Raw genomic sequence first — 25,196 nt, 5'->3', positions numbered from 1 at the left:
TGACCTTGCAGACAGAGGGGTAGCGACTGGTACGTGTACAATTTCCCCGCCATCTCCTACACGGAGGCTTTCAGCAGCCATAAGCACCCAGGCACTTTTAAGTGGCCTGCAGTGACCCGCGCGGGTGTCCCCTAAGGGGGTTTACACCACGGAAGCGCTTTTCGGTTTGTGTAGAGGACGGGGAAGGCGCTGGCTGGCTGCGCACCCAGGTAAGCTGTTCACGGCAGCGTCACCCTGCTCCTTCCAACGCCTGAGCCCCCTCTGCTTAAGGGGCATGTGCAGGGAAGACCTGGAAAGCATCCTTACGCCGCTAGCCCCTCTGCAGGGGTTGGTTTGTTGTTGTTTTCCCCTCCCCCCAAAAGAAAAATTCTGCTTTCGTAACCAGCAGACCGCAGGGTCGGCCTCAAAATTGCATCCTTCAAACAGCGAGAACCGAAGCAAAGGGGAAAGGATACGTAAAGCATTCAGCTAGTGGGTCCTAGTGTTAATAAACAGCTAAAATCCTCCAAGTCCTCAGGGATCCAGGGAAGATTAAGTATCTCATGTAAAGACAAAACCCAACAGATTGCCTTTGTAATAGTTCTCTCTTTGGAGAATCTCCTCTGATTTTGTGACGGATTAAGCTAATCAGTTTGAAAGCAAAGACTGATGCAGCCGCTGACCCGCAACACAGATAAACCACCTTACCAGCTTTCCCCGAGAGCAGACCTTCAGGCAAGGAGCAGCACCGGGAGGGCTGACCGCACCCACAACGCGAGAGGGGAGGACCCCAAAATCACCATCTTTCCCCCAGAGCTGAGGAGAGGAGATACCTCGTCACCAGTCAGGAATCACCTTACGTTATGGTAACTATGCCATTACAGGAACAATCTGACATGGTTATTTATACAAGCATTCCAACATGCAGTTTTCAAACCAGCTACGGGGCAATCTTTCCTCTGCAACGGTAAATGAAAGACCTGAAATCCCACTCTGGTTCTGGAGCTAAAGGAAAAAAAAAAATGAAAGAAAGGGGGGAAACACCATGTTTAAACTAATCTAGCTCGGTCTGACCGTAACAGAGTGAGAATTCACACAAGCTCTCCATTCGGCAGACGCATGGAGGCAGTACCTGCGGGAGGGGCAACAGGCAGTAGCAGGTTCCAGCCCCACCACCGAACCTGGCAGGACACGTGTCCGTAGCCCAGCACATCAGCGCTGGCCCATTTTATTCCACTCCCGCAGCAGCACACCGCAACACTGCGTGGAGACGCCCGTGGTAGCCTTAAACGGACTCCAGTAGCGGACAGCCCGCGCTCTCCAAGCTGCGCAGACGGGCTTGCTTTGTCTTGCCGAGAAGTCTAGTGAGTTACCCCAAAGAGGAATCTCCTGCTTCGGTGTTACCAGGATTGCGCTTACTCCTCTCGCTGCTGAACGACATCCCGGTTGCCCCTTCAGGATTTTGTGACAATCGCTTAGAGGCTTTCGTGCTCTGATCCGCATCCTGGCTAAAGTCTTCTTCCTCATAGATTGTAAGTGAGCTAAAAAACACATTGATAGGACAAACTTTTTTTCAATTAAAAAAAAAATAAATCACTATTTCATTACCAGGTAGAGTTTCATTCCAGTAAGGCTCTTTATATAAGTTACATATTTATTTTAATAAAAAGAAATAAATACTTCTCTTTTCACATTAGATAACTCCCTGGAGACAGAAAAACAAACAAATAAACAAACAAACAACAAACCAATCCCAACCACAGGGGCTTCACTATGGATTTGTTACAAATCAAAAGATGGTAAATGCTTGCTTTCTATGGTCATCACAAATCCAGTTTTAGGAATCAAGTAGATTGTAGATATTCCAGAAACAGAAGAAAACTCTCCTTGAGGAAACAGTAGCTAAGCACATTGTCCTTGGGAAGATAAGTTCAGCTGACACAACTGTTACCGTCACCACAGACGAGAGTCCCGTTTGTCCATAACGCGGCCACGAGCGCTGTGGGGTATGAGCACCCATCTCAGCGATGGAGGTTCACAGCATTTCTTCTTAACCGTTCCCCTGGCGAGGTCACAGCAATCTTTCTGGCTTGCACTTAAGGGGCATTAGCTAATTTCAAAGAGAGTTACTGTCTCCAAAATCGGGAAAACAAAAAACTTAACCGCTACTTCATAGCCTAAAGAGGAAAAGTTGTGTGCCTGCTGCCTTTTCAAATAAGGTATTAGAAAAGTAACGAAAATAAGAGTTAGTCACCCCAAGGTGATCACAGTGTTATTCTAATAGTGCACGTCTCACAGCAGCTGCTGATGGATTATTTCCCACACCATCTTCTTGCGGAAGTAAGGCATGTGATTCTGAAAAGAAAAGAAAAATCCAGTAAATACGAAGTCATGGCAGAAAGAGGCAGAAAATACGCATAAACACCCAGTTAATTCTTTAATATGAAGTTCCTTTTAAGAACTGTCAACACCTGCCATTTGGGTACAACATGGGTTTCACCCACACAGCTCCTAAGAGGGTGACATGACAACCCGACAAAACCAGATTTACTTGGCTACACAACAGCTTACAAGCACTTTAATAAAAGACCACTGCACTGGAAAATTACCAGTGTCTTAACTGGTCAAAGGGTGAAACCCATTTCTCCAAAAGATACAAAGGCCAGATATCACAAACCCACTGGCTGCAGTATCTTGCCCAAGAGGAATCTCACGGATTGAACTAGGAAGCAGATTCCAGGCCTAAGGATGGAGAATACAGCTCCGCCCCGCTGAGGCCACTTCAAAGTTCCAAGCCCAGCAACCACGCACCAAAAACAGAGAGAGGTACAAAACCTCAGCCCCTGCCCCAGACACAATTAACAGCTGCTGCCTAACTTCCCTGGCTCTTCTATCTGTGCGAAGAAGTCTGGAGCTGTTTATAACCTTCACTCACCTGTGTAAAGGTTATTGGTTTGTCTCTGGAGATATAATCTGCGTATTTGCACATAAAAACCCCGCAGTCGCTTCCATTCAATTGCTGAGGGATTTCCTAACGAATGCAAAGAAGATGGAGAATTTTCTTCTATCTTAAAAGCAATTTGGAAGTAGCAGACATTACCCACACCAACAATACACTAACCAGACACTCAGGAACCTGCTTGCGTAACCCACTTACTACTCCTGAACGCAAGGAATAGACCAATTAACTGCACATCACCCCTCCCCTCTGCTTCCTTTACTTGGATGTTACAATCCAAATTCTTGGCAGGCTGATAGGGATAGCAGCCTTCCTCCCTGGAAGGTGTCTTGAGGTTTGCACAGTGTCGTGTTTCTTAAATCGAGTCTTCAGATACTGCTTTTTACTATTAACTTGTGGAGAAACATCAGCTCAACCCTTTACTTTGTCACGTGCCAGGATCTGCGCTCCAAACAAGAAGCCCCTACGTTCTCTGACAACAGCTGAACAAATTTTTAAATTTGACTTGCGAAATGGGGGCAAAGCCAGATTCACCTTAATGTGTCAGACTAATTATAAAAAAAAGAAAGTATTCAGCCAGCAAGGAGAGGCACTGCTTAAAGACTTCACCCCAGCACGGTTTCCTGGTCCTGACGTGGTACCGTAAGAACACGAGATGCTTATGGCTGTTCTCTAAAGGCTTGGACTTATTAGAAAGTGTTAAGACCTTTGTGACGAGGAGTTATAGTTCACATTTCAAATCCAAGTAGTGCTCACATACATGTGACTCCATGCTGTGAAGAGTCCATTCTGAAAAAGTCAGCTCCAGATTCCTTTTTTCCCGGCTTTCTTCTTGCAGGTATTGGCTGTTTAAAAACAAAACAAAATCACTCTTCATCTCCGTAATTTAGGCCAACAAAACAAGAGCTGCGAAAGGATCACAGGAAGATGAATGGCAGGACAGTCAAATGTCAGAGGATCCTCACAGCAGCTGATTTAAGGCATTTGGAGGAAAAATCCAAATCTTAAATTTATAAACACAGTGAGAGGCTACGAGCTAATGGTCAGGAATGAGACCAATTGGTCAGGAATGAGACCAACAGTTCCAGTAGAGACTTCCACAAAAGCGTAATCTCGTTGCTTAGTAGAGGTCAAAAAACCCCGAATCACATGTTATCAGAGGAGGAACCGAAAAACCAAGCAAGGAACCATAATGCCGTAATTCCACCATGTGCCTTAATCCCACATACTGGGTGCACCTCCGGAAGAACAAATACAAAAGCTTTTGGGCTAATACCTCTGGCTGAGGAAGCTCCCAGGCCACCAGCCGCTGGAAGAATACTCTTGAGGAAAAAATTATTCGATGCAGACCTGTTACACCCTTTCCCAGCCATCTGCTGTTCAGAAGAGCACTAAAACAACACTTGGTTTGTCTCTGGGGGGCTGCTCTCCTGCTCTTGGTCTACAAAGCTGTTGGATTAAGGGTTTTTACTACTTCTGCATCAATGGCAAAGACATCTAAGGACGCTGGCTTGCACAACATAAAAAACTGTACCCGTTACATTTGAGACGTATGTCATGCCAGCTGATACATCTGGAAAAGCTTGCTACAAGACATCTGTCTTGAATGAGAATGTCAGAAATACAAATAACACCCAGTAAGGACACGAGGGTAGCCTGCTGCGGTAAGCTGGAGGGAAATACGGTGCCTTTGTTTAAAACACTGAACAGAATAAAAGAGGTATAGACAAACTGAGGAGAAGCATGTTACATCGCTCACTACAGTAGAAAGGATGAACATTACAAGTTGGGGGGGAAGAAGGTCTCAATACAAGGATAAAAGAGCTAAGGAATAAAGGGTAGAAGTGTATGTGCAGCTGATCACAAATAGGAGTGTATATACCCTAGGACACCAACATTACTGAGCTGCAATCTGAAAGCTCTTAAAGAAGGGGGAGTTAAAGAGCTCTTGGAAGACCGTAATCCTTTTACAGTCAGGTTGGTATTTTGAAACACTTCCCTGAAATTCTTCCCTCTCGTCAATAGCCCAGTTTTATTGATTACTAACAAAGTCCGTACATGTGTGCCACGGGGCTGTCAGGCATTTGACAGTAAGGCTTTGTCTGTGCATATAGTGGGAAGGTGGCAGAATCCAGGCATCCAAGACCCTGGGTGGAGGGGATGACGTGAGACTAGATAAGTAGTCAATGTCACACAACTCGCAGCAAGCGAATCAAAGATTTCTGTTTTGTTATCTACAAGAAATGAGAAAACTTGCAGTCGTGTTACAGGGACAAAATCCAAAAACCTTCTCATAATTCACAACATAAAAGCAGTGACTGAGCAGTTACTTACAACAAAGCTTCACAAATCTTGTCCCCTTTTTGTCCCATTGAGTCAAAGTATTTGACGGTAGTCTTTCTGACATCTATGACCTGTTATTAAAAGGTGACCGTTAGACAAAGCACAACCTTGTGCTGCACACACACCAAAACCTAAATGACTTTTCTTGCTATTTTTTTCTCCCCATCCAATTCTGAATAAAAAGCCAGTTTGACTCACCACTAGCGCCCAGTGCACTCTCAAGTGAATGGGCACTAAGATGAGGTCCTGCTTGAAGAGATCCACACCTCTGGTCCATCTTCTTACTGCTTTGTACCCCCCAGAAATTAGTTTGGGATAAAAGAAAGTACTAAAAGCATGGACTGCTGGATATCCTTCCTTCTTATTTCTTTCCACCAGAAGACTCATGTAGAAATTAATGACCTGTACCACAAAGAGTAAGCTTGAGATGTAAAATAAGACGCCAAATGAAAAGCTTACCAAATGAAAAATACAGCAACATGTCTTTGCTGGCCACCCTTAAGTATGCAGCTGAGAGAACTCCAGCCTCAGCTGTCAGCTTTTGTTCTGAGAATTTCGCACTTGGTTACTTCTGCAGTTTGATAAAAACACCTGCCACCCACTCCAATAACCTAGACTAACTCCTGGAAGCTGCATAATTCAAGAAGTAAAGGAACTTCCAGAAACACTAGACCATAAGTGCCTAAAATAAGAACTGTACAAATACTTCTAGGCTCGGCAGTGGAGGTCATCAAGTAACTTTGAAAAGACTTCTGTACACAGTGAAGGGCTATTTTTAAATAAATGCTGAATTAGAATATCACTGTACTGCAGCTAGTTTTACCTCATCATTTAGCCAGCGAAGGTTCCTTAGCGTTTGGATGTCCTCACGAGTGACCTTTAGTTTGAAGGCACTGCTCATGATCTCATCCGGCTCACCTTTGCCAAATGCGGCAATGACCTCCCTCTCCATGGCCTGAAACGAACAATTAAATGGGGAAGGATTTGTGAAACAGAGTATTGAGCACGCTAACCCGTGGGCAGCTTTCAACTGAAGCAAGGCCTGTAAATTAAGCTCAGGTGACAGAGCAACTGGCTCTGCCAGTTTTTTGCTAAGTTAGCAATAGCACTTGTTTGTTTGTTTGTTTGTTTCAGCATCCTAACTTCGAACTTTAGAGCCCAGGTTTGCTTCAATGTGTTTTCACAAAGGAAGCTGATATAACACACGTGGACTAGGAAACACACTAAAGCAGCTGAAAAATGAACAGAACTGGAGCAAACACCTCTCCCACGTGACGCTGCAGCCCTCACAATAGTGAGGTTTAAGCCAACCCACAGCAGGCGTTCTCCACACCAGGGCAGCTAAGTCAGGAGCCTGAAAGAACTTGAAGGCCAGGGTCTTTTCAAAGGGAACTGAAGGAACAGCAAAGGGGGAAACTGAGGCAGCTACACTGGAGTCAGGCAATCAACAGTCCAGGTTGTGCTTGCAACTGGTTGTAATATGGATCTTTCCATCTAAGTCTGCTTAAGGAATGCAAATAAACCACTAGGTATAAAATACTCTGATCTGCAATAGCATCTCCTTCTTGGTTGAATCTGGGCCAGCAAAATGGGAAAAACACCTGGTTTTCCTTGTACTCAGCATCACTCTGCAGACTTTGTAAACTCTGGATTTGCCAGCCCTTCCCACGTCAACCCTCAACGGGCAAAAAAGGAGGTGCTCAATTAGATCAGCACGACTGCAACTCCGAAGAATAAAAGCAGCCAAAATTCTTACAAGTAGGGGAACCTGAACTCCCACTCCCTGTTGAATCGTGTAACTAAGTTAACTCCTGTGACCGCTGTTACACGCACTGCAACCATGCCCAGCGCACATAGGTGACTCTGCGAGATCCTGAGGATGTACACAAGATGCTCAGGTCCCCCACAAGCAATGCAACACCGTGGATCAGCAAAAGCTTATTTTTCAGATTCTATCACCACAGTAGGACAGGCTAAGAGGCAGAGCCAATATAACTGTATGAATCCAGTTAGCACTGCTCTGGGATACTGTTGTTAAACCTGGACTAATTTTTATCCTGGTAGCAGAAGCCCCACAAACCCTTAGGTTAGCACAACTGAAGGAGAGTGTGGATCATATTAAATCCTTAAAACCAGCTTTATTGCTGACCCTTGCACTGTGAAGTCACAGCTGCAGGTTAAATGCAAGTTATTAAGATTTCAAAAAGCCGTAAGAACCACCTATAATAAATGGGGTTCCTTGCAGCTGTTTCACAGCCTTCTGTTTCATCTAACAGACTGTCAGCTACGGTACCTCTGTGAGCGGAGAAAAGTGTTCTACTGTTTTTTCTGAGCTTGGGAATTTCTTTTCTTCCACATCAAGGGCAGATGACTTTCTGGACCGAACAGGTGCCAGATGTAATTGGAATAACACCTCTTCTGAGATTTCAGCTCCATACCGCCTCTGTTAGACAAAAGGACATTAAACTAGCAAGCAAGCACAGATTCGTTTGCTAGGGGATAGTGCAGAAAATCTTCCTCATGTATAAAACTGGAAGGGTTTTTGTACAGACATTCACCCAGCAAGCTCCAAAGTTACTTTTTAGTGATGACTGCATTCCAACTGTGCACCCATGTAGTGCTGCACTCAAAACTAAATGGAGGCAAGAGAGGCAGAAAGTTAGTTTGGCTTGGACTAGCATTAAGAACCCCAACAAAGCCTCCACATGTAGGTATCAAGTTGAGATTGAGATTAATATTCCTGATTTCCATAATTAAAAATTTTTTTTTAACTCAATCCTGACCAGAGATGAAAGTCAAAGAGATGTACTTCCTATCTCACAAAACAAGACAAGACTAAAGATACCGCAGTCCAGCTTTGCAGGTCAACTAAGTCTGTGCACTAAAGATTTTGAAGCTATACCCAACGTATTAAAGGGAAAGAATAAAAATAGTATAGTGTCGTGTGCTCATAATAGTCCAGAAACAAAATTAATGGCAGTGGGAAACCCTCTGTGATAGCGCTACTCATCAAATAATGCTCCCACTTTCCACAACAGGGACACATATGTTGTTGAGTAAGTAATGTTTTTAAGTGAAGGGTGCGAAACTTCCTGATCACAAATAGCTATATTTTCCTAACAAGTGAAATAATGAGTAACACAAGCTTACCCCTGCAATGGCTTGTTTCACTGGCCTTCCCTGTTCATGAGAGTTTTCTGCTGGTGTGTAGTACCTGCGAGGAGAGGGAGAGAGAAGGAGAGAGAGAAGTGAGCTGTATATCCGTACTGTCCCATGTAATTCTCAAGAATTCACCTTCTGGGTAAGAAATGCTTTTTCAAGGCTGATTCTCACTAGAGCCTCAGTTGCACACATGAACGTGACAACATCGTCTCAGCTTCCAGCACCATTCTTTCGTAGCAGCAAGACTGGGAGAGGATGAAGAGCTGGGAGCTTTGCAAACTTTCTTCCATCTACATGTGCAAGACTCCTTTTGTTTCTCTTTATCAGTTTCATTATTTGTAAAGCAGGCAAGCAACCAGCACTTCCTCTGTCAAGTGCTTTGTGATCTATTGGTGATAAATACTGCATGCTAGGTGTTATACTGCGAGGTATAACATGAACATCTGCAACTATACTTGCATTCAAGTTAGCTTATGGAAACTAAGACCAGCACATTGAATTAAAAAACGGGACAGCTACAGGATGTTTACTTGCCTTCTATAGGCTAGTCAAGAGAGTGACTATCCCCATTTGGAGAGGATTATCATTAAAACCACTGAAGAGCAAACAAATACACAGACATTAAAGTTGTCCATATATATGTCCCCTTCTTCAAAAAGAAGAATTTGCATTGTCAAAGATCCCCTTTTTCAGGAGGGAGACCTACAACAGACTCTCATGGTATCCTACACTCATTGTGCTTTAAAGGCTTTCAGTCCAGCATGGGAAGAGTAGGTATCACAAGCCTTGTCGAATGACTTCAGTTAGTAGCTAAATCTGCAAAAAAAAGGCAAGGAAGTGTTCTTTTTACTTGAACTCATCATACTCTCAGTTATTTTATTTCCTTCTCTCCCCTCGAGCTTAGGGGAACCGGTGACATTTTAAGCACAGGAACAGTGCTGCACAGCTAAATATAGCGCTAGTGTTTAAAGCAAGGAGAAGAACAGGGATAGAATTAGCTAAAAACCAGGACTGCCACAACTGAATCTCTCTCTGCTCCCATCTACGCTCTCTCCTCTCTCATTTAAGGGAAGGTCACTGCAGAAGGATGCGTGCATCTCCCTGTAGCTGCACTTACTGCAACCAAAACCCCATTTCCCTCAACAACACAAAGCCATCTGAACTCATAGTCCTGCCAGCTCAGACAGCCAATACAAACGAGTCCGCTGGCCTCTCAAACAGGCAGACAACCCAACTGCATGCCTCCTTCTTGCTCTCATATTCAAACCCAAGGCATCCTGTAAGTCACAAAAACTGCTCAGTCCCACCAGGCTTTACATCTCTCTAACCCTTATGCTTAGGATCCTAGGTTCAAAGCGAAAGAAATGAAATGTCAGCTCATTAATGGTTTGGCAGAAAGACACTCGCAAGCAAAAATGGATTATGCAAATCCAAGGAGAACTTGGTACGGCCACCACTCCCAACCCTCACTGGCTTTCTTCCCACAGCAGAGGACCCAGCGAACACCACACCAGCACAACCCTGTTTGTCACGCAGCGCGGCTCTAGCAAAGGGAGCTGTGCTTGAGATGCAACCGGCTTGCGAGTCGTTTCAGAGCCACAAGCTAGCTACTCCTCTTCCACAGCACAGAGACAATAAATATGATGTGTCTTCTTCTGGACACCATTGGAGGCTGAAAGAGACATGCACACAGAGCCAAAAGAAACAAGAACCGTGATTAAAAGAGACTCTACCTGATCATATCACTTCTCTGAGACCACTGTGGGCTGCAGACATCTGCACGTTTGATACCTGCACAGAAAAGGAGTAATATGAAAACAAGAAGTCAACTTTCAATTACCATCAGATGTATGTAGCTCTCGGCTTCTGGGTGATAAATACACTGTACGGTTATGAAGTTCGAACTCTGGCAAACAGTTTGAACTTTGAATATCATGTGCGAGTGTATGAGAGCTGAAGCAGGGAATTTATAAAGTTTTAAATCCTAGATGCACATGACTAAACGAGTGATTTTTGCAAAAACAGATGCTCCTCCAGGCTCAGAAGAATAGCTTGTCATTTTCCACGACAAAACAAGCCTTCCCCAAATTCTAGCACCTGCTCAGAAATAATTTAAAACCCATATGATTGCATAATAAAGTCATAGATATGTAAAAAGAAGTATTGATGAAAAATTATTTAAGTAACGAACAGGGGAAAAAAAGACTGGGACAATATTAAATGTATACACACAAACACGTGGTATTGTAACACACTGCTAGTACAAAAGAAAATAGCTTGTCAGCAAACCAGTTTAACTAGCCCACTCTGCAGAAGTTACGTATCTTCAACTCGCCAAAGATGATCTACAAAACAAGCTGACTTGATATAAACAGTGGTACTGTATATTAGTTGACTTGGTTTCAAAGCTCTGCTATTGTAGAAATAGTCATGTATAGCATTAAAAAGGGATTAGAGTAACCCAAACCACAACTCTCAATTAAGTACTGAGTATCTAAGGGTGCGCAGTAACGTATCACCCTCCACTAGTACAAACAGCCAGATACTACGAAGTTCTCCTGTATAGCGCAGTTCCATCTGCAGCTACAAACATCACTGCCTCTCAAGTACAATTTTAAACAAACCTTTTCACTTCAACAACCACCTTACCATTTTAGCCAATAAATAAAGCCATTTTAGCCAATAATTAGCTATGGTTTGGAGAGGGCGTTCCCCGCCTCTTTTTTTCCCCCCTTTCTTTCCAGAGACAACTCGTTTCATTCCAAGAGCTGACATAAGCTATCCTAGCATAAACACGCTGACTGATTTAGATTTCCTTATAAACAGACACAGATTAATGACACACTAGCACTGACAAATCTTTTTAGCATAATCTATACCTTCGAGACTTAAGAAAACGCCCAAATTTGATTTGAAGTCTACCTACAAAGTGGAACAGATGTGAATCATGGGGATACTCACTGGTCCTTAGTGTCATACATGGATAGACATCCCCTCCATATTTTTGTTCTTCCAGGTGACTCACAGTCATCACTGGTTCCTTGGAGTAGGCTTGAACGCTTTGGTGCAGCAAAAAACAACAGAGAAGAATCACAATTTTTATACGTATGGCATCTGTTATCAGTGCATACCAATTCACTAGAAAGGATCCAGTTTATTCGTACGCAACGGTCTACACTGGAAGCCGTAGTTAAAGCAATAGACATACGTAAAGTAAAGTTAGGCTGTTTAATCCCTTGACAGAAACAACCTGTCTCCCGCACTGGTTTCATGACAAAATGCAAAGGGCATTTCCACGAGGGGGCAGTTCACATTCAGAAGCTTGATACTTTCAACTCGGGCGTACTGAAGATACAGGAGTCAAATTTTCTGTCTCCAGAATTTCAAGAGAGACTAATCAATCATGAAATTTGATTCCTTTACCTTTTCACCAGCAAATCAGTGGCTTTTTTGGTTTTTCTTTAAAAAGAAAAAGTATTCTTTGCACATCCTACAAGTATCTGGATTCATTTGAGAAGACCACTTTGTTTTATGGGACAAGACAGCATTCGTTACAACCATCCTTGACCAATCCTTTTCAATCTATTTATTAACGATTATGCTGACACTGAGAATGCAATGTTCACAACGTACATTCTTCTGGGACGTTTTACTTCAGACCTGCTCTACTCTGACCTCAGGGACAACATGCTCATTAGCAGTTGGAGTGCATTAGACACATTCCACAGGAACACTCTCTGGTTTAGCTTCATCTGAAAGAAATCCATTTCACATGCTCCAGGCCTGCTCTGAGATATGAGCCAAACCACAATAATCAATGACTGGGAGATCAGATGCCAAAAGCAGAGTCTTGACCCACCCTAAAATGCTATTGCCAGTGCACCTAAAATCACATGAGATACTGTTTTCCATATCATTTTCATGCACCAGAATGTTTAAACATGATACGCTGTTCTGAAGTCGTGTGCTTACATGTTTTCTAGCTGCGAACCACTGAGCGGAGATTGGGATTTTTCTAAGCCTTGGTAACAACCCATGTTTCACAGCATTTAAAGGAAACTGCAAAAAAGCATGGCATTTTCTACCACCTTACTGTGTAGAAAGGCATGCTGGAACTTCAGCACCATCTTGGCATCACTATTTTTACAAGAATTAGGCCCCTTCTGCACAGCTTTGAAATGTAGTTATTCCACTAAGATAACAGCTTCTGTTCTTTTTGTGGTTTTTTACTTGTATCGTTAACATTGTGCAATCTCTTGACACATTTATAAGATATCAAATATACTCATCACTGGTAATATATGAATCAGAATTACACACAAGTTCTCTCTCAGGTTGCTTTAGGAACTGAAATTCTACACGAGTGGGATTTTGTCAAGTTAGTGTACTGCAAAGAGAAAACTTCCTATAATTTGTGGGAGAAGGACTGGGGGAGGTGGAAAGGAACACAGAAAATTCTGGCATTCCCTGTGTTTACCTTAAGTTTCACGTTCTCAGATAAAACAGGATTCCTGACCAAGTTAAAACTCATCAATTGCAAACAAGAGGAAGATAAATTCTTTTTAATGGTGCTACAGAAAAACCAGTGCTGTGGATTTTTAAACTAGAAGTTACACTGCCAGCACTAGAACTAGATAGTACCTTTCTTAACACAGAGACAAGAAAGGAGTATCAGAAAGAGAAACACATCCATATCAACAAAGGAATCTTCACCTTTAGAATATACATTCAGAGAATTTTCACGCTTCATCGCAGGGAGCTGAAGGGGGGTGTCGGTCTTTTAAAAATTAGTTTGCCCCAACACCTGCCCTGGGACACTGTCCAGAACCCTGAGAGCAGGAAAGATTAATTTCCCACCACTTCCATGTACAACAGCTACAAAGTTACCACCAAAAAGTTAATGGTTATTTTTCCTATAATTACTTGCGGAAGCTTGTTGGCTGTGGATTAGGGCGGCTTCTAGGATATTTTTCCTTTACCAGTTCCAAGAGCTGTTTGTATTTCTCCTTTTCTCCTCGCTGAACATCCTAGCAGAACGGAGGGAAAAAACAAACAGATTAGAACCACAGCATAGGAAGCAAATGTTTTTAATCTGGATATAGTGCGGACTGCACAGGCTGTTCCCAAAAATAGTGGCACATTATTCAAGTTTACTTTAGCAGGAATTCCCACACCTTCGTTTTGTGTTAGCCCTGCTCTAGGAATTTCTGTCCCGCTATAAACCTCCAAATTCCTTCTGCAGCTTTCCTCAAATGGGGGCCTCTTCTCTTCAGCTGTGGTCTGCACCTCTTGCATAATAATTCAGGCTAATATGCATTCCTGTCAATATACATAATGATTGGGTGCTACGAGTCCCCAGGGTATCTTAATCATACTCCACAGCTTGCCATGGCCTGCTTCTCCAGTACTTCAGTGTAAGTTCTTCTCCCATGTAAGCTAGGTTTATCAGGAACTTTCCAATAGTTGCTTCAGATATTGGAAGGAAAGGACAGGGAAAGACCTCTCAGATAGTCCTGTAAGGAAGGATTATCAGCAACTGAGTGTTTTTTTGCCAACATTATCCTTTTAAAGTTGCTATGTAGAGATCACAGTTGAGCTAGGTTAAGCAGAAAACAGTGAAACAACTTGGCAACAAATATACACTTAGTGACAAGGCAGTACAGCTCCACTTACGAGTGAAACTGGTCCTCCCCAGTACACCATTTCCATGAAAACGGTTTAAAATTCAACCTTTTGGCAACAAAGCACCGCTCTGTTCCAAGACTTGATGCATGTAAAGGCAAATAAAATGCTATACGCTGATTTTCCAGAAGCATTCCTTCAGCTTCCTTAACTACACCCACCGCGCTGTTACAAACTGCCGCTGCAGCGTTTACATACAGCGTTGTTGTAACTGCTAAGTTGTTTCATTTCAAAAGACACCCCTCTCACCCAGCGTACCTCTTCAGCAGCACAGAAAAGTCTCCCCATTTTGCTGACTTCTGAAGTCGTGGATTCTGGCACAGTGCGCTCCTTGATGGGTGGCCTCAGCGTTAAGATGCCGTCTGGAGCAGGTTTGATGTGGTGTTTGCCATTCCTGCTTGTGCTAAAAACATCAACGGCAAAAGAAATAGTATCAAGAGAACATTCAAATATGCACCTCCTGATTCGAGCTCCGCCACCAACGATCTTGTAAAGCATGTACACTGATGATGGAGACAGACACGAGATGTTTATGACTTTCAGATGAAGACCTGCTGTCTTCGACTGGCTAATGGGAAAGTACAAAGAAGTAAAAGCAAAAATCGGAACAACTGCCTTGAATATACACTGTTGTTTGGTCGCACGTCACAACTGCATTGAGAGGCACGAGTTATGCCCATGGCAGTCCAAGCCCTGAGTCAATACAGAAGACTAAAGAACCACGCAGGCACGTCACTCATACCATCCAACCCTCAGCTCTTCTAAAAGCTAGCACGCTGGCACCCAAGTGCATCTGCCGCTTTCCTGACAGAATCATTCTGGCAGAGATCTCTGGAGATCGTCTGGTCCAAACCCCTGCTCAAGCAGGGTCACCAACAGCAGGTTGCCCAGGATCGCGTCTAGTCGGGTTTTCAAACATCTCCAAGGATGGAGACTCCACAACCTCTCTAGGCAACCCGTGCCAGTATGTGACCACCCTCAGAGTAAAAAAGTGTTTCCTGATGTTCAGATGAAATTTTCTGGTTTTCAATTTTGCCTCTTGTCCTGTCAGTGGGCACCACTGAGAAGAGTATGACTCCACCCTCTTCATTTCTTCCCTTCAGATGTTTATACACCCTCTGAGCTTCTCTTCTCCAGGCTGAACAGTCCCAGCTCTCTCAGCCTCTCCTCGTATGAAAGACGCTTCGCTCCCTTAATCATCTTCATGGCTCTTTGCTGGACTCGCTCCAGTAAGTCCACATCTTCCTTGTGCGGGGGAGCCCAGCACTGGACACAGCACCCCAGAGGTGGCCTAAGTAGAAGGGAAGGATGACCTCCTTCGACTAGCTGGCAACGCTGTTCCTAACGCAGCCCAGGGTGCTGTTGGCCTTTGCCACAAGGATGTACCACTGGTTCGTGGTCAGCTTGTTGTCCATCAGGACCTCCTCTGCAGAGCTGCTTTCCAGCTGGTCAGCGCCCAGCACGTACTGCTGCGTGGAGCTGTTCCTCCCCACATGCAGGGCTTTGCATTTCTGCTTGTTGAACGTCAGGAACCCTCTGCCCAGTTCTCCAGCCTGTCCAATTCTCCAGCCCATCCAATTCTCCAGCCCATCCAGGTCCCTCTGGACGGCAGCACACCCAATCGGGTGCATCAGCCACTCCTCCCAGTTTCGTATCAGCTGTGAGCTTGCCGAGGGTGCGCTCTGTCCCATCGTCCAGGTCATTAATGAAGATTTTAATAGTGCTGGCCCCAGTACTGATGCCTGGGATACGCCACTACCGACCGGCTCCAGCTAGACTCTGTGACTTTGTCACCATAGCACCTCCAAGCTGCTGTACACACCAGACTACCAATGCAATTTTGACACCGTAGCATCAAATCACGTCATGACCCATTCCCTCCTCCTTCCAGCTATTTCTGACTCGGAGGTAAGTGTACCAGCAGTGACTCAGCATCCCCCAAACAATAATTCAAAATAAATGCAATGTAAAGGCTCGTCCTTTTATCAAATCATGGAGGTTTTTTTGAGAGAAGGTTGTTGGTTTTTTTGTTTTTGTTTTTTTTTTTAAACAATAACATTTTTTCTGGTCAAATTAACTGTTTAGGAGCTTTTAACAAGCATTCCTGGCCTCAGCCTCTTCTCAAGTTTAACACTTCCTCCTACCACAGACCTTTAATCTTTATCTAATCTCCTGTGTCTGTGAAGTACCTGGATTTAAAGAAGAAGTTTAAAGTCGGTTGGAGGAAAAAAAAAAAAAGCAGCTGGAGACCTCTCTTCGTATAGCAGCCTGGAGGAGTTCCAGAATACCTTGGAAAAATATTATTGTGTGGACACAGCTACAAGTGTTAGGCAACACAGAGGAAGTTCCAAGAATGAAAGTGAAAGACAGCAAACCTTTCAGAGAAGAAGTCAAAGAAAATGGAAGGATTTTTACCTCAGACATGGAATTGTCTTGTGAGAAAGGGATAGTGTTTCCTTATTCAAACAAGTATTGGTTCCGCAAGGCATTTTATCTATGAGAGAAGAGCATAAGCCATCAGTAACTATAAAAGGAAACTGAAGAGTTTTATGAGTTTACAGTAAAAAGCTTCACTAAAGATAAATTATTTTCATTTTCTCTCTTACATCACAGTATTATTTGTGTTATGCTACTTCAGGATATTTTCAGATTTTCATATTGGCAACGACAGAAAGTTGTGCACGCAAGGTATTGCCAGCCTAAACCTGAAATAAAAAAGGGTTATCAGGATCTACTACCTAGAATTAGTATTTAAACCGATTTACTTCCGGCAAGCTAACAGTGGACATATCAGAACTGGAGAACTGCACCCAAAGTCGCTCTTGTACTGAGAAGACAAGATAAACGCCTGGCCCCAATCCCAGAAGCAATGCAAGGATGCAGGGAAGAAACAGAGTTCACACTCCTAGATGCTGCCTAGATATTGTGCCTGCAATAATCTGTACATGAGCCTAGGGGTAGAGTTGCACGGTACACAAGGCAGGGTGAAAAAGAAACGAGTTAATAACTTCATGTCAGACTTACCAATTTGTAGCATTTCTATTTCTAGCACAGAATCTGTTCGTCTTTTAGATGAAGGGTCAGAAGAAGTGGACCGAGTCTTAAATAAAAACAAAAAAAGTATCAACGTGAGCATAACCTGAATGTGAATCCAAGCAAACATAAACTTCCTGAAATTTAGTCAGCTCTATTATGACTTGGGGACCATGATTTGTTGGTTCAGATTGTAGCAGAATGCAAATCTTTGCGGGATCTCTGACAAATACACTTTAATTTTTTAATACAAGCTCTCACATGTTCACTGATTGAAACAATACAAGCTTATCGCTGAGTTCTCCTCAGTCAGCTTCTAAACATTCCAAAGTGTGATAGCTTAGCCCTTGAAAAATATATTCTGTACAAACAAGAGTTAACGACTTTCTCTGGAACGAATAATTGACAATTTCTTATTCCTCTTATCCTATGGGGCAATAAGAAAAATAACACTACACCTTTGAACCAAACTACAGAATCAAGCAGCTCATGACTCATTTTTACAGAGCCAAAGTCCTACAGGAATCCTCTCCTGGTGGACTGGTGGATAACAAACCTAGCACAAAGAGGTTTAACCAGAGGAAGCATGCAGTGTTTCTTATATTGTAATGTATTTTGACTCTTTAACTAGAAGCTTGAGAAAGAGAGTAACAGTTTACAAACACACTAAAACTAGGAATTTGAACAATTGTAAAGTATCTGGAAGACTCCCTCCTCAGCTGAAGTGCTACAGCAGAGTACGCAAACTTGAGTAAGGCAAACCCAGCCCACAAGAGCCACCTGCTATAAATGGAAAAGAAGAACCTACTGCTGTACAGGCTCAGAGCAGGCCCAACTTCAAGATGCATTAGGGAGAGCCGCTTCCTCTTTCATCTCGCACAGATTCTGCCTACTTTCAAAATCCTTGCTAACCTCTTCTGCAGACTCTGTGATTGGAGCGGCATTGCTGACTGAAGCCTTCTGGCGTTCACTTGTTGCCTTGGCTGGCAACTTCACCACAGCAGAAACTTCTTCAACTTTCTCGTTATGCTCAGAGATAGGGCAATCTAAAAAATAAAGACAGGCCATATAAGAACGTGATTTAAAAGGGGATTAGGATTTCTATTTGCATTAAAGCCCATCTCCTTAATCCCACCTAAAGCAGCGTAACTCATTTCAAGTTACACACCCTTCTTCCAACAGCAGTTGGTGGTGATATTTGTATTAGTTGGCTCACTGCACAGTCCTTCAGAGACAGTGCTCAAAGACTAACCCGTGAGTCTGCCAGCCGGACCTGCAAAAACACCCTGCTTTTGGGAACGTTCCCTGTTTCTGGAGAAGCAGCACAGAGTGCAATTTATCCTCGTCATCCCCTCCACACGTGCACGCACTCTTGCAGTTTATTACGTGTCACTCTTGTCTAGTTGAGAGAAGCTGTTCGCTGAGGTCTAGAAACCAAAGCTACCCAAGCCTGTTCTTTTCGGTATTAAAGAAGCAGAGACATGCAAGCCCTCAGACAGTATTTCCAAACACCAACAAGCCAGGGCTGCCTAATAAGGGGTTGTGTTAGAGATTAAATCATATTAGACAATAGCATTTGTTTGAAGATAACAGAATGACATTTTAGCAGATGAGGGCATAGATGGTACCACGTTCTTAGAAGCAGATCTGGCCTATTTACTAAGACGTGGGAATTGTTCCTACCAAGAGTTGGTCATGTTGCTAAAAGGAGGAGGGATAGCGGAGCAAGATATCAATTTGACATTATTTTTCAATTGTTTTATGCTCTTAGGCTTGAAAAGCACACTAACAGTTCAGCAGCCCCTATCATTAAATAAGGGGCTACACTGTTTGCCAAGCAGTAACTAGGAAGCTCCACAGCTCCCCGTAGAACTTGTGCTAGGAAATGTCGTACAGCCTAAAGAGCATCATTTCTCCCTCTTTATCAGTAAAGACAGAAAAGGGGAAATGTCCATCTCAAATCATGACCAATGCAGCTGGCATCCAGAGGCACCAACATGGCTGCAGGCAGCTGCATAATTTTACCCTTAAACACTTTGTGGAGGGGGTATCAAAGAAAGCCTCACCAAAGAGAGCACTTCTCTCCTATACCTGGCCTCTGCTGCAAATCCATCCTTCTTCACTCAGCCTTCCTCTACCTTTTCAAAATGCACATGCCAATATTTTCAGACTCAGATTAAACTGACTCTTCTGTTTTCAGTTCAGCTTTTTTTTATCCCCCACCAAACTCACTAGCTCACAGAAATACCATTTTTCCCTGCCTGCCATCAGTTGAAAGTTACCTTCCTTCATATCCCAGATTCTAAGTGATTTCTCGTAAGACCTACGGGTATTTTGAACTGACAGAGGTACTCGCGAATAGAGATAGGAGGGATTTAAAATACTCTTTCCGCTGACATGCACGGGCTCACCGCCAGAGAGACCTGGGATATCTCCTGCTGGCAGTAAAAGCATTGTGCCCTGCCACAGTCAACACAGATAACATCATATATAGGGCTAGGCCCTATGACACACCCTCAGGCCACTGGCTACAGAGGTGGCCAGAAGGAAAGAACGGCTCAAAAAGCCCCAGTTTCAGTAATAACGCTGAAGTACAAAAGCCAGAGTTTTCTAAGGTACATGAAACCTACGAAAAATCTGGCATATTAAATACTTCCATAATGTGCAATACCTGATTTTTGCTTTTTTCGTCGAGCGTGGTCAGGATCTTCCACAGATGGCCGAACGCTGAGGAAAGAACACACAGAACAGTGTTTTACAACCACAGGTAAGCTTCTAACAGGCTGACTTCCCTTCACAGGGCCCAAACTTCCAAAGTTAGTTTTCATACCCCGAAGGTCTCCCCCTCCAAGCGCCCTTGGGATCATCTCAGACACCCCCCCCCTCAACTGCCACTGCTGAGCACGTCTCATCAACACCCCCCACCTCACCCCTCAAAGGACCGCTCACAGAGAGCTAATTATCCCACGAAAGCATACTAGGCCTCTTTTTCTCGTTCTGTTAATGCTTCCTAATGTTTTACGTTTGTTCCTGTCACCAAAAAATTGCTTAAGTTAATATGTAAACTTTCCCTCTTTCCTCAAGAAAAGCAGCATACCAGAGATTACTAAGCCGTCTACGTTCGTAAGTCACTACGCTGAGTTGCAAACAAAAGTCTAAGTAGGACAGGAAATAAAAGGTGGGAAAGCAACTCATGCGTACACCCACTTAAATAACTTACTGCTAAATCAGTGCTTCGGAACCAGATCTTGAAATAACTCTTAACTGCACTCTTTCTTACGAAGCCTAAGTCCAAGTATTGTATCAGTTGATAACAATGATAAAATCCAGTAAAAATTTTTACTTTGGGAACAGAGCGCAAAGGTTGTTCCCAGGTTTGTGTTTTGTATTTTTTTTCTATTTGCCTCCAAAAATGCCATGACAGACGGCAAGGATTCTTTGATGAATTCTTTAGTCTTTCTTACACAAAATAGTTTCTTTTGAACCGTTATGCTCCCAAACCCTGCTAGTATCATCGCTTCTGAACTATCTTGTCTGTATCAGAAGCACAAAAAATAACTGATATCCTTAACGGCATCCTTCATACAATATAAACAATATTTGCTATTACTATGCTATTAAAGTCAGGCAGAAAATATTGGGGGGCAGGTGTTAAGAGCAAATACATTCCTATAAAAATGCATTCTTACTCAGCATATTTGATATTTCAGAATGAAGATGACAAAATATTTGTATCCTCCTGCTCAATTTTTAGCAAGAGCTAACTAATTCTAAGCTGCTCTTCAGTGAAAACTTTCCAGCATCAGTCTTCTGCAGGGATAAAGCACAATTCAACCTCCTCAAGGCTACGTTCCGAGATAAGCACAGTTTAAACACCTCACTGCGGTTACAATAACTGTTTTTGGACAGAAGTGCCTCTTTCTCCAGCTTTAGCAGAGCACCCAACCCCTGTGAGAGCATTGTTTTGTCCTTTTTTACTTTACCAACCACTTGGAGGTTGAGTTAGCTTGATCACAAGAAAAGATGAATTCTCTCTCAGTAGTTCAGAAATAAACTGGGAAATCTTTGATGTTCTGAGGTAGGCATGGCCAGGGAACATGAATGGGCAAAAGGCAAGGAAAAAATGAATCTATGCTCAGCTACCTCTGCCTCCGACAGGAATGCACAGCCCTGTGAGAAGGTTAAACTGTGCTGTTGCAACGGGGGTTTTGCCAAGGGCCTGGGAGAAACAGGTAAGCACACAGGGTGTTGTGTAATATTTGAAACATGCTGAAAAAATGGGCCAGAAAATAAAAGCAATTTGAGACCGCTCTCCGTGTAAACATGCGTTCATGTCCTTCTCCACGTTCTAGAGAAGACAGCACCTACTTATGCTCAGCGTTTTACTTGCCTCCTTAGCCACTACAGGAACAAAATAAGGTATTAGAAAAAAAAATCAATAACTCTGCATACACCCATATAAGCTCAGGCCCTCTTCTTTTCCAAAACTCCTCTCCCACCAGTGTTGAGGACAGGTCATTAAGATTTATAATTTAAATTTGTAAAAAATTCAAGTTTCCACAGGTAAACTCCCCCCCAAAATTGCACACTGCACTTCAGTGGTGCAGTACAAGAGCAGCTAATGCTCATCTACTTTCCCCACCAGTTTCACCACCCGTGCCCATAATTTTTCATCTGTCTACCATGGGAAAATCTCAAGTGGCAGAAATAACCAGCTTGAGGAGACTCACACAGGGGAGCTGGGAACACCTTTGCCATTTTACAGCATATCTCAGAGAGCGCTGCTGGAAAACTTATTTTCAGCAGGACAGCTTCTGAAGCCACCTAACGCAGTTTCACTTGAATTTCATCCTAATTGCTTCGCCTGCCATTCCCAGAGATCTCTTAGCAAAACTGGGTCTCCTGGTCAGGCCATGACGCGACAGCCTGCAGCGTCTACAAAGGCGCATTCTTCAGTTTGGGGCTGTGCTCTGCACAGCAGCTGTGAACAACTACTTGTGCAAGAATTGGCTCTTCCCAGAAGACGTTCACTTTTCCCATTCACTCTGGAACACGAGCCACGAAGCAGAGCCTCCTCGAGCAACAGTTTCTCCCAGAGAGAGCAACCATTCTCCCCAATACATGGCAGGTAATCCATACGTTCCCTCTCTTCAGCAGACGCAACAGGCACGGAGATGGCTTAGCCATCTGTCACTGGGAGCTCTGGGGCACCAGCAGTGGTTAACGCCTGGGAAGGCATCCCCCTTTCTTCCACTCCACATACGTACCATATCCCCATGCCATGACTTTCCTCCATCCAATATATCCCTATATGTATATATATACACTGTTCTCTGCTCCTTCAACACACGTACTCCAAGTCTCCACCCCTTTTCTTCAAGCCCCCACTGTGCGGATGGAAAGCGAACGAGGGGGTGGGTTTGCCAGTATCTGGGAACATCTGGAACCCACAGTCAGCTCAGCGTCACACGTGAACAACTGTCACCGTGGGCACCGGGTGACGCGACAGCGGCGTGAGCAGCCACACAGGCCAACAGCCGGGCCAGGAGGGGCGCAGCCTGCTCGGCTTCCCCCGCTCCCGCGCCAAAGCGGGAAAGGGCGGTGGATGGCACGGACCTCCTGGGAGCCCATCACGAGCCCCACCGCCCTGGAGAGGGGTTTCTGGGCGGGCAGAGGGGCCGAACCCAGCCCAGGGGCGGGCAACCGGAGCGAGAGGAACCGCCGGGCAAGACACCACGCTGCACCCGAGCTCACGATGCAACACAGCGACTAACGCCGCTCCCGCCCTCGGCTCAAACACCTCAGGCCGAGGAGAGGCGGCTGAGGCGCCGGGTGGGCTCCCGCTCCCGGCAAGCAGGCCCTGGGGGTCCCGCAGGCCCCACCCCGGGAGGCCACGGGGGCTGGTGATGGGGCGAGGCCCTGGGGCGGCCGTGAGGCGGCGGGGCGGCTCGCTGACCTGGGGGGCGGCCTCTTGCGCGGCGGCGGGGCCGGGGGCGGCGCGGGGCGGCGGGCGGCGGCGAGGAGGGCGCCGAGGGCCCCCAGCAGCCATTGGTACATAGGCCCCGGCCGCCCGCGGCGGAAGTGCGCCCATCCCGCGCGACGCCCGCCCCGCCCGCGCGCGCGCGCGCGCGCAGCGCCCCCTTCCCATTGGCTCCCGCCGTCGCCGGCCCGGGGACCGCCCACCGCCGGCCCGGGGACCGCCCACCGCCCCTAGGAAGCGGGGGGCGGGGGACAACGTGCGCGCGCATGCGCGCTGCTGCCCTTCCGTTGCTCGCGCGGGGCGTTAACGGCCCGCCCCGCCCGCGTCCTGCCCGCCGGGCCGTCCCGCTGCGTCCCGCCCCGTCCCGCACACCCCCGCCGGCCCTCGGTGCCTCCCCCCGCACCTGGGCAAGGGGCTTTCCCCCCTCAGAAAGCCCCGAGGCGGGCCCTGGCAGGGAGCTCGGCGCCGAGCGGGCCCTGCCCGGACGCGGGGAGCTGCTGGGCCCTCCCCGGCGCTGCCGGCGGGGAGAGGCCGGTCTCCCCTCAGGGAGAAGCCCCTCTCGCCCCACACACGGGCCAGAGAAGCCTTTCCGCGTCCCGAGGGACAAAGGCAGGCGAGACCGGCCGGCGGCGCAGGCCCCTGCCCGCCCCCTCCTGCTTCCTCTCCCCGCAGGTGTTGAGGAAACGCCAACCCCGGGCTTACCAAGCCCTGCCCTGCTTAAGCGACCGACGCTTTGCGCCCCTCCTGCTGGCCGCTCCCGCCGCAGCGGCCGCCCGAGCCATGGCTGAGGTGCGACTGTGAGGGGAGGCGGGTGGGTTCGGCGTTCCACCATTGTGACTCAAGCCGTGATGCAGGAGCGCCCAACCGCCCGCCTCAGGGAGCCCAGCCGCTGGCCCCGCTCCGCCGTCTGCCCCGGAGCTGGCCAACAAGCCTCCCCGTCGAGCTGTCTGCCGGCGGGTTCGGCTGGCTGTGGGGGCGATCCCTCGCCCTGCCCCGCTATTAAGGGGGCTTTTTAATGCAGCGCTTCCCGGTCATTTATCGGCTGTTACCTCTGGGGTGGAAACGAGCAGGGGAAGCCGCAGGTGTTGCTGCAGCCGCGTCCTGGAGAGACTTTTCCACGTGAGGAGTGAAAATTACTTTTGTTTTTTTTTTAAGTCTAATGAAGGCGAAGAAGGAAGCTGCGGAGCAAACTGGGCAGATGAAAGCGCTCGGGGCAGGAACGGCACTTCGGGGCAGCCCTTGTCGCAGGAGGTCCCGCTAGCTTTTCACGCCTGCAGGGAGTCTAAGTGACGGTGGTGTCTGGTTTAATTAAAACGACCTTCCTCATTACTTTAGTGACCTAATTACCACTCCACTTACGCTTCCGGGCTTTGGCCGGAGGAAGATGCCTGAGCCCTGGACGCAGAAGTGCGATGTGGCGGCAGGGCGCGGGCAGGGCGCCGCGGGGCCGGGTGGAAGCAGCCCGGCAGAGGGCACGGCAGCCCCGCGCAGGGCCCGCGGCTTGGAGATGCTCCTTCAGTCGGCTTGTCCATTTGTCTCCTCTCCGCGTCCCGCGTGTTTTAGCTGAATCCTGCAGCCGGCAGCTGGAGGGGGCGCAGGGCGTTTGTTCAAATTGCTGCGTAAGGAAAGACGCGAGGTTTTTCTCGGTTTAGCTCTGCGAAGCTAAGGCTCATCTGCAACGCTCCCGCTGTTCCTGTCCACGGCTCTATCTTCGGAGAGAAAGCAAGAGCGCTGAACCCACCGGACGGCATCCTACAAGCTAGGAAAGGAGGAAGGATGGTCTTTTGGGGAAGGGGTCTTCCCTGCCCGCCATTCAGACTGGCACACATGAACTCGTACAGCTGCCCTGCTCCGCTTGCTGCCCTGCCAGCAGGCGCTGTGCCGGCAGCAGGCAGGGTGCTGAGGCTTCTCTCCTGCCCTGGGACCCCCCACCCCGGGCGCAGGTGTGGACCCAGCCCCGGGTCTGCAGGATTACTCCGACGGGCACGTCCCCCCAGTTGCGGTTTACCTCCACTGCGCGGGAGAAGTCTTAGGGCTCAGAAAAAAATAGGAGAAATC

The 25,196-nt window shown here is 46.2% G+C and overlaps 1 protein-coding gene across 2 annotated transcripts; it reads right to left on the bottom strand.

Moving 5' to 3' along the window:
- Positions 1-1,461: 1,461 nt before the first annotated feature.
- On the bottom strand, positions 1,462-23,268 carry SENP2 (SUMO specific peptidase 2). 2 transcript variants are annotated; one of them, XM_075157812.1, is made up of 18 exons: positions 23,115-23,268; positions 19,830-19,885; positions 18,071-18,204; positions 17,150-17,225; positions 16,541-16,619; positions 14,384-14,528; positions 13,367-13,470; positions 11,405-11,502; positions 10,177-10,234; positions 8,432-8,495; positions 7,575-7,724; positions 6,105-6,236; positions 5,480-5,683; positions 5,273-5,352; positions 3,699-3,783; positions 2,915-3,010; positions 2,234-2,334; positions 1,462-1,520 (listed from the first exon to the last, which is right to left on the bottom strand). In XM_075157812.1, the coding sequence occupies exons 1-17, from the start codon at positions 23,213-23,215 to the stop codon at positions 2,272-2,274; spliced, it is 1,725 nt and encodes a 574-aa protein (XP_075013913.1). In that variant the 5' UTR covers positions 23,216-23,268; the 3' UTR covers positions 1,462-1,520; positions 2,234-2,271. The 2 variants fall into 2 exon arrangements, with proteins under 2 accessions (XP_075013913.1, XP_075013912.1); XM_075157811.1 differs by lacking the exon at positions 1,462-1,520 and having other exon boundaries at positions 1,592-2,334.
- Between the last annotated feature and the right edge of the window lie 1,928 nt (positions 23,269-25,196).

The sequence above is a fragment of the Calonectris borealis genome, chromosome 9, assembly GCF_964195595.1.
Source record: "Calonectris borealis chromosome 9, bCalBor7.hap1.2, whole genome shotgun sequence".
Taxonomy (NCBI): Eukaryota; Metazoa; Chordata; class Aves; order Procellariiformes; family Procellariidae; genus Calonectris; species Calonectris borealis.
This window is presented reverse-complemented; position numbering and strand designations above follow the sequence as displayed.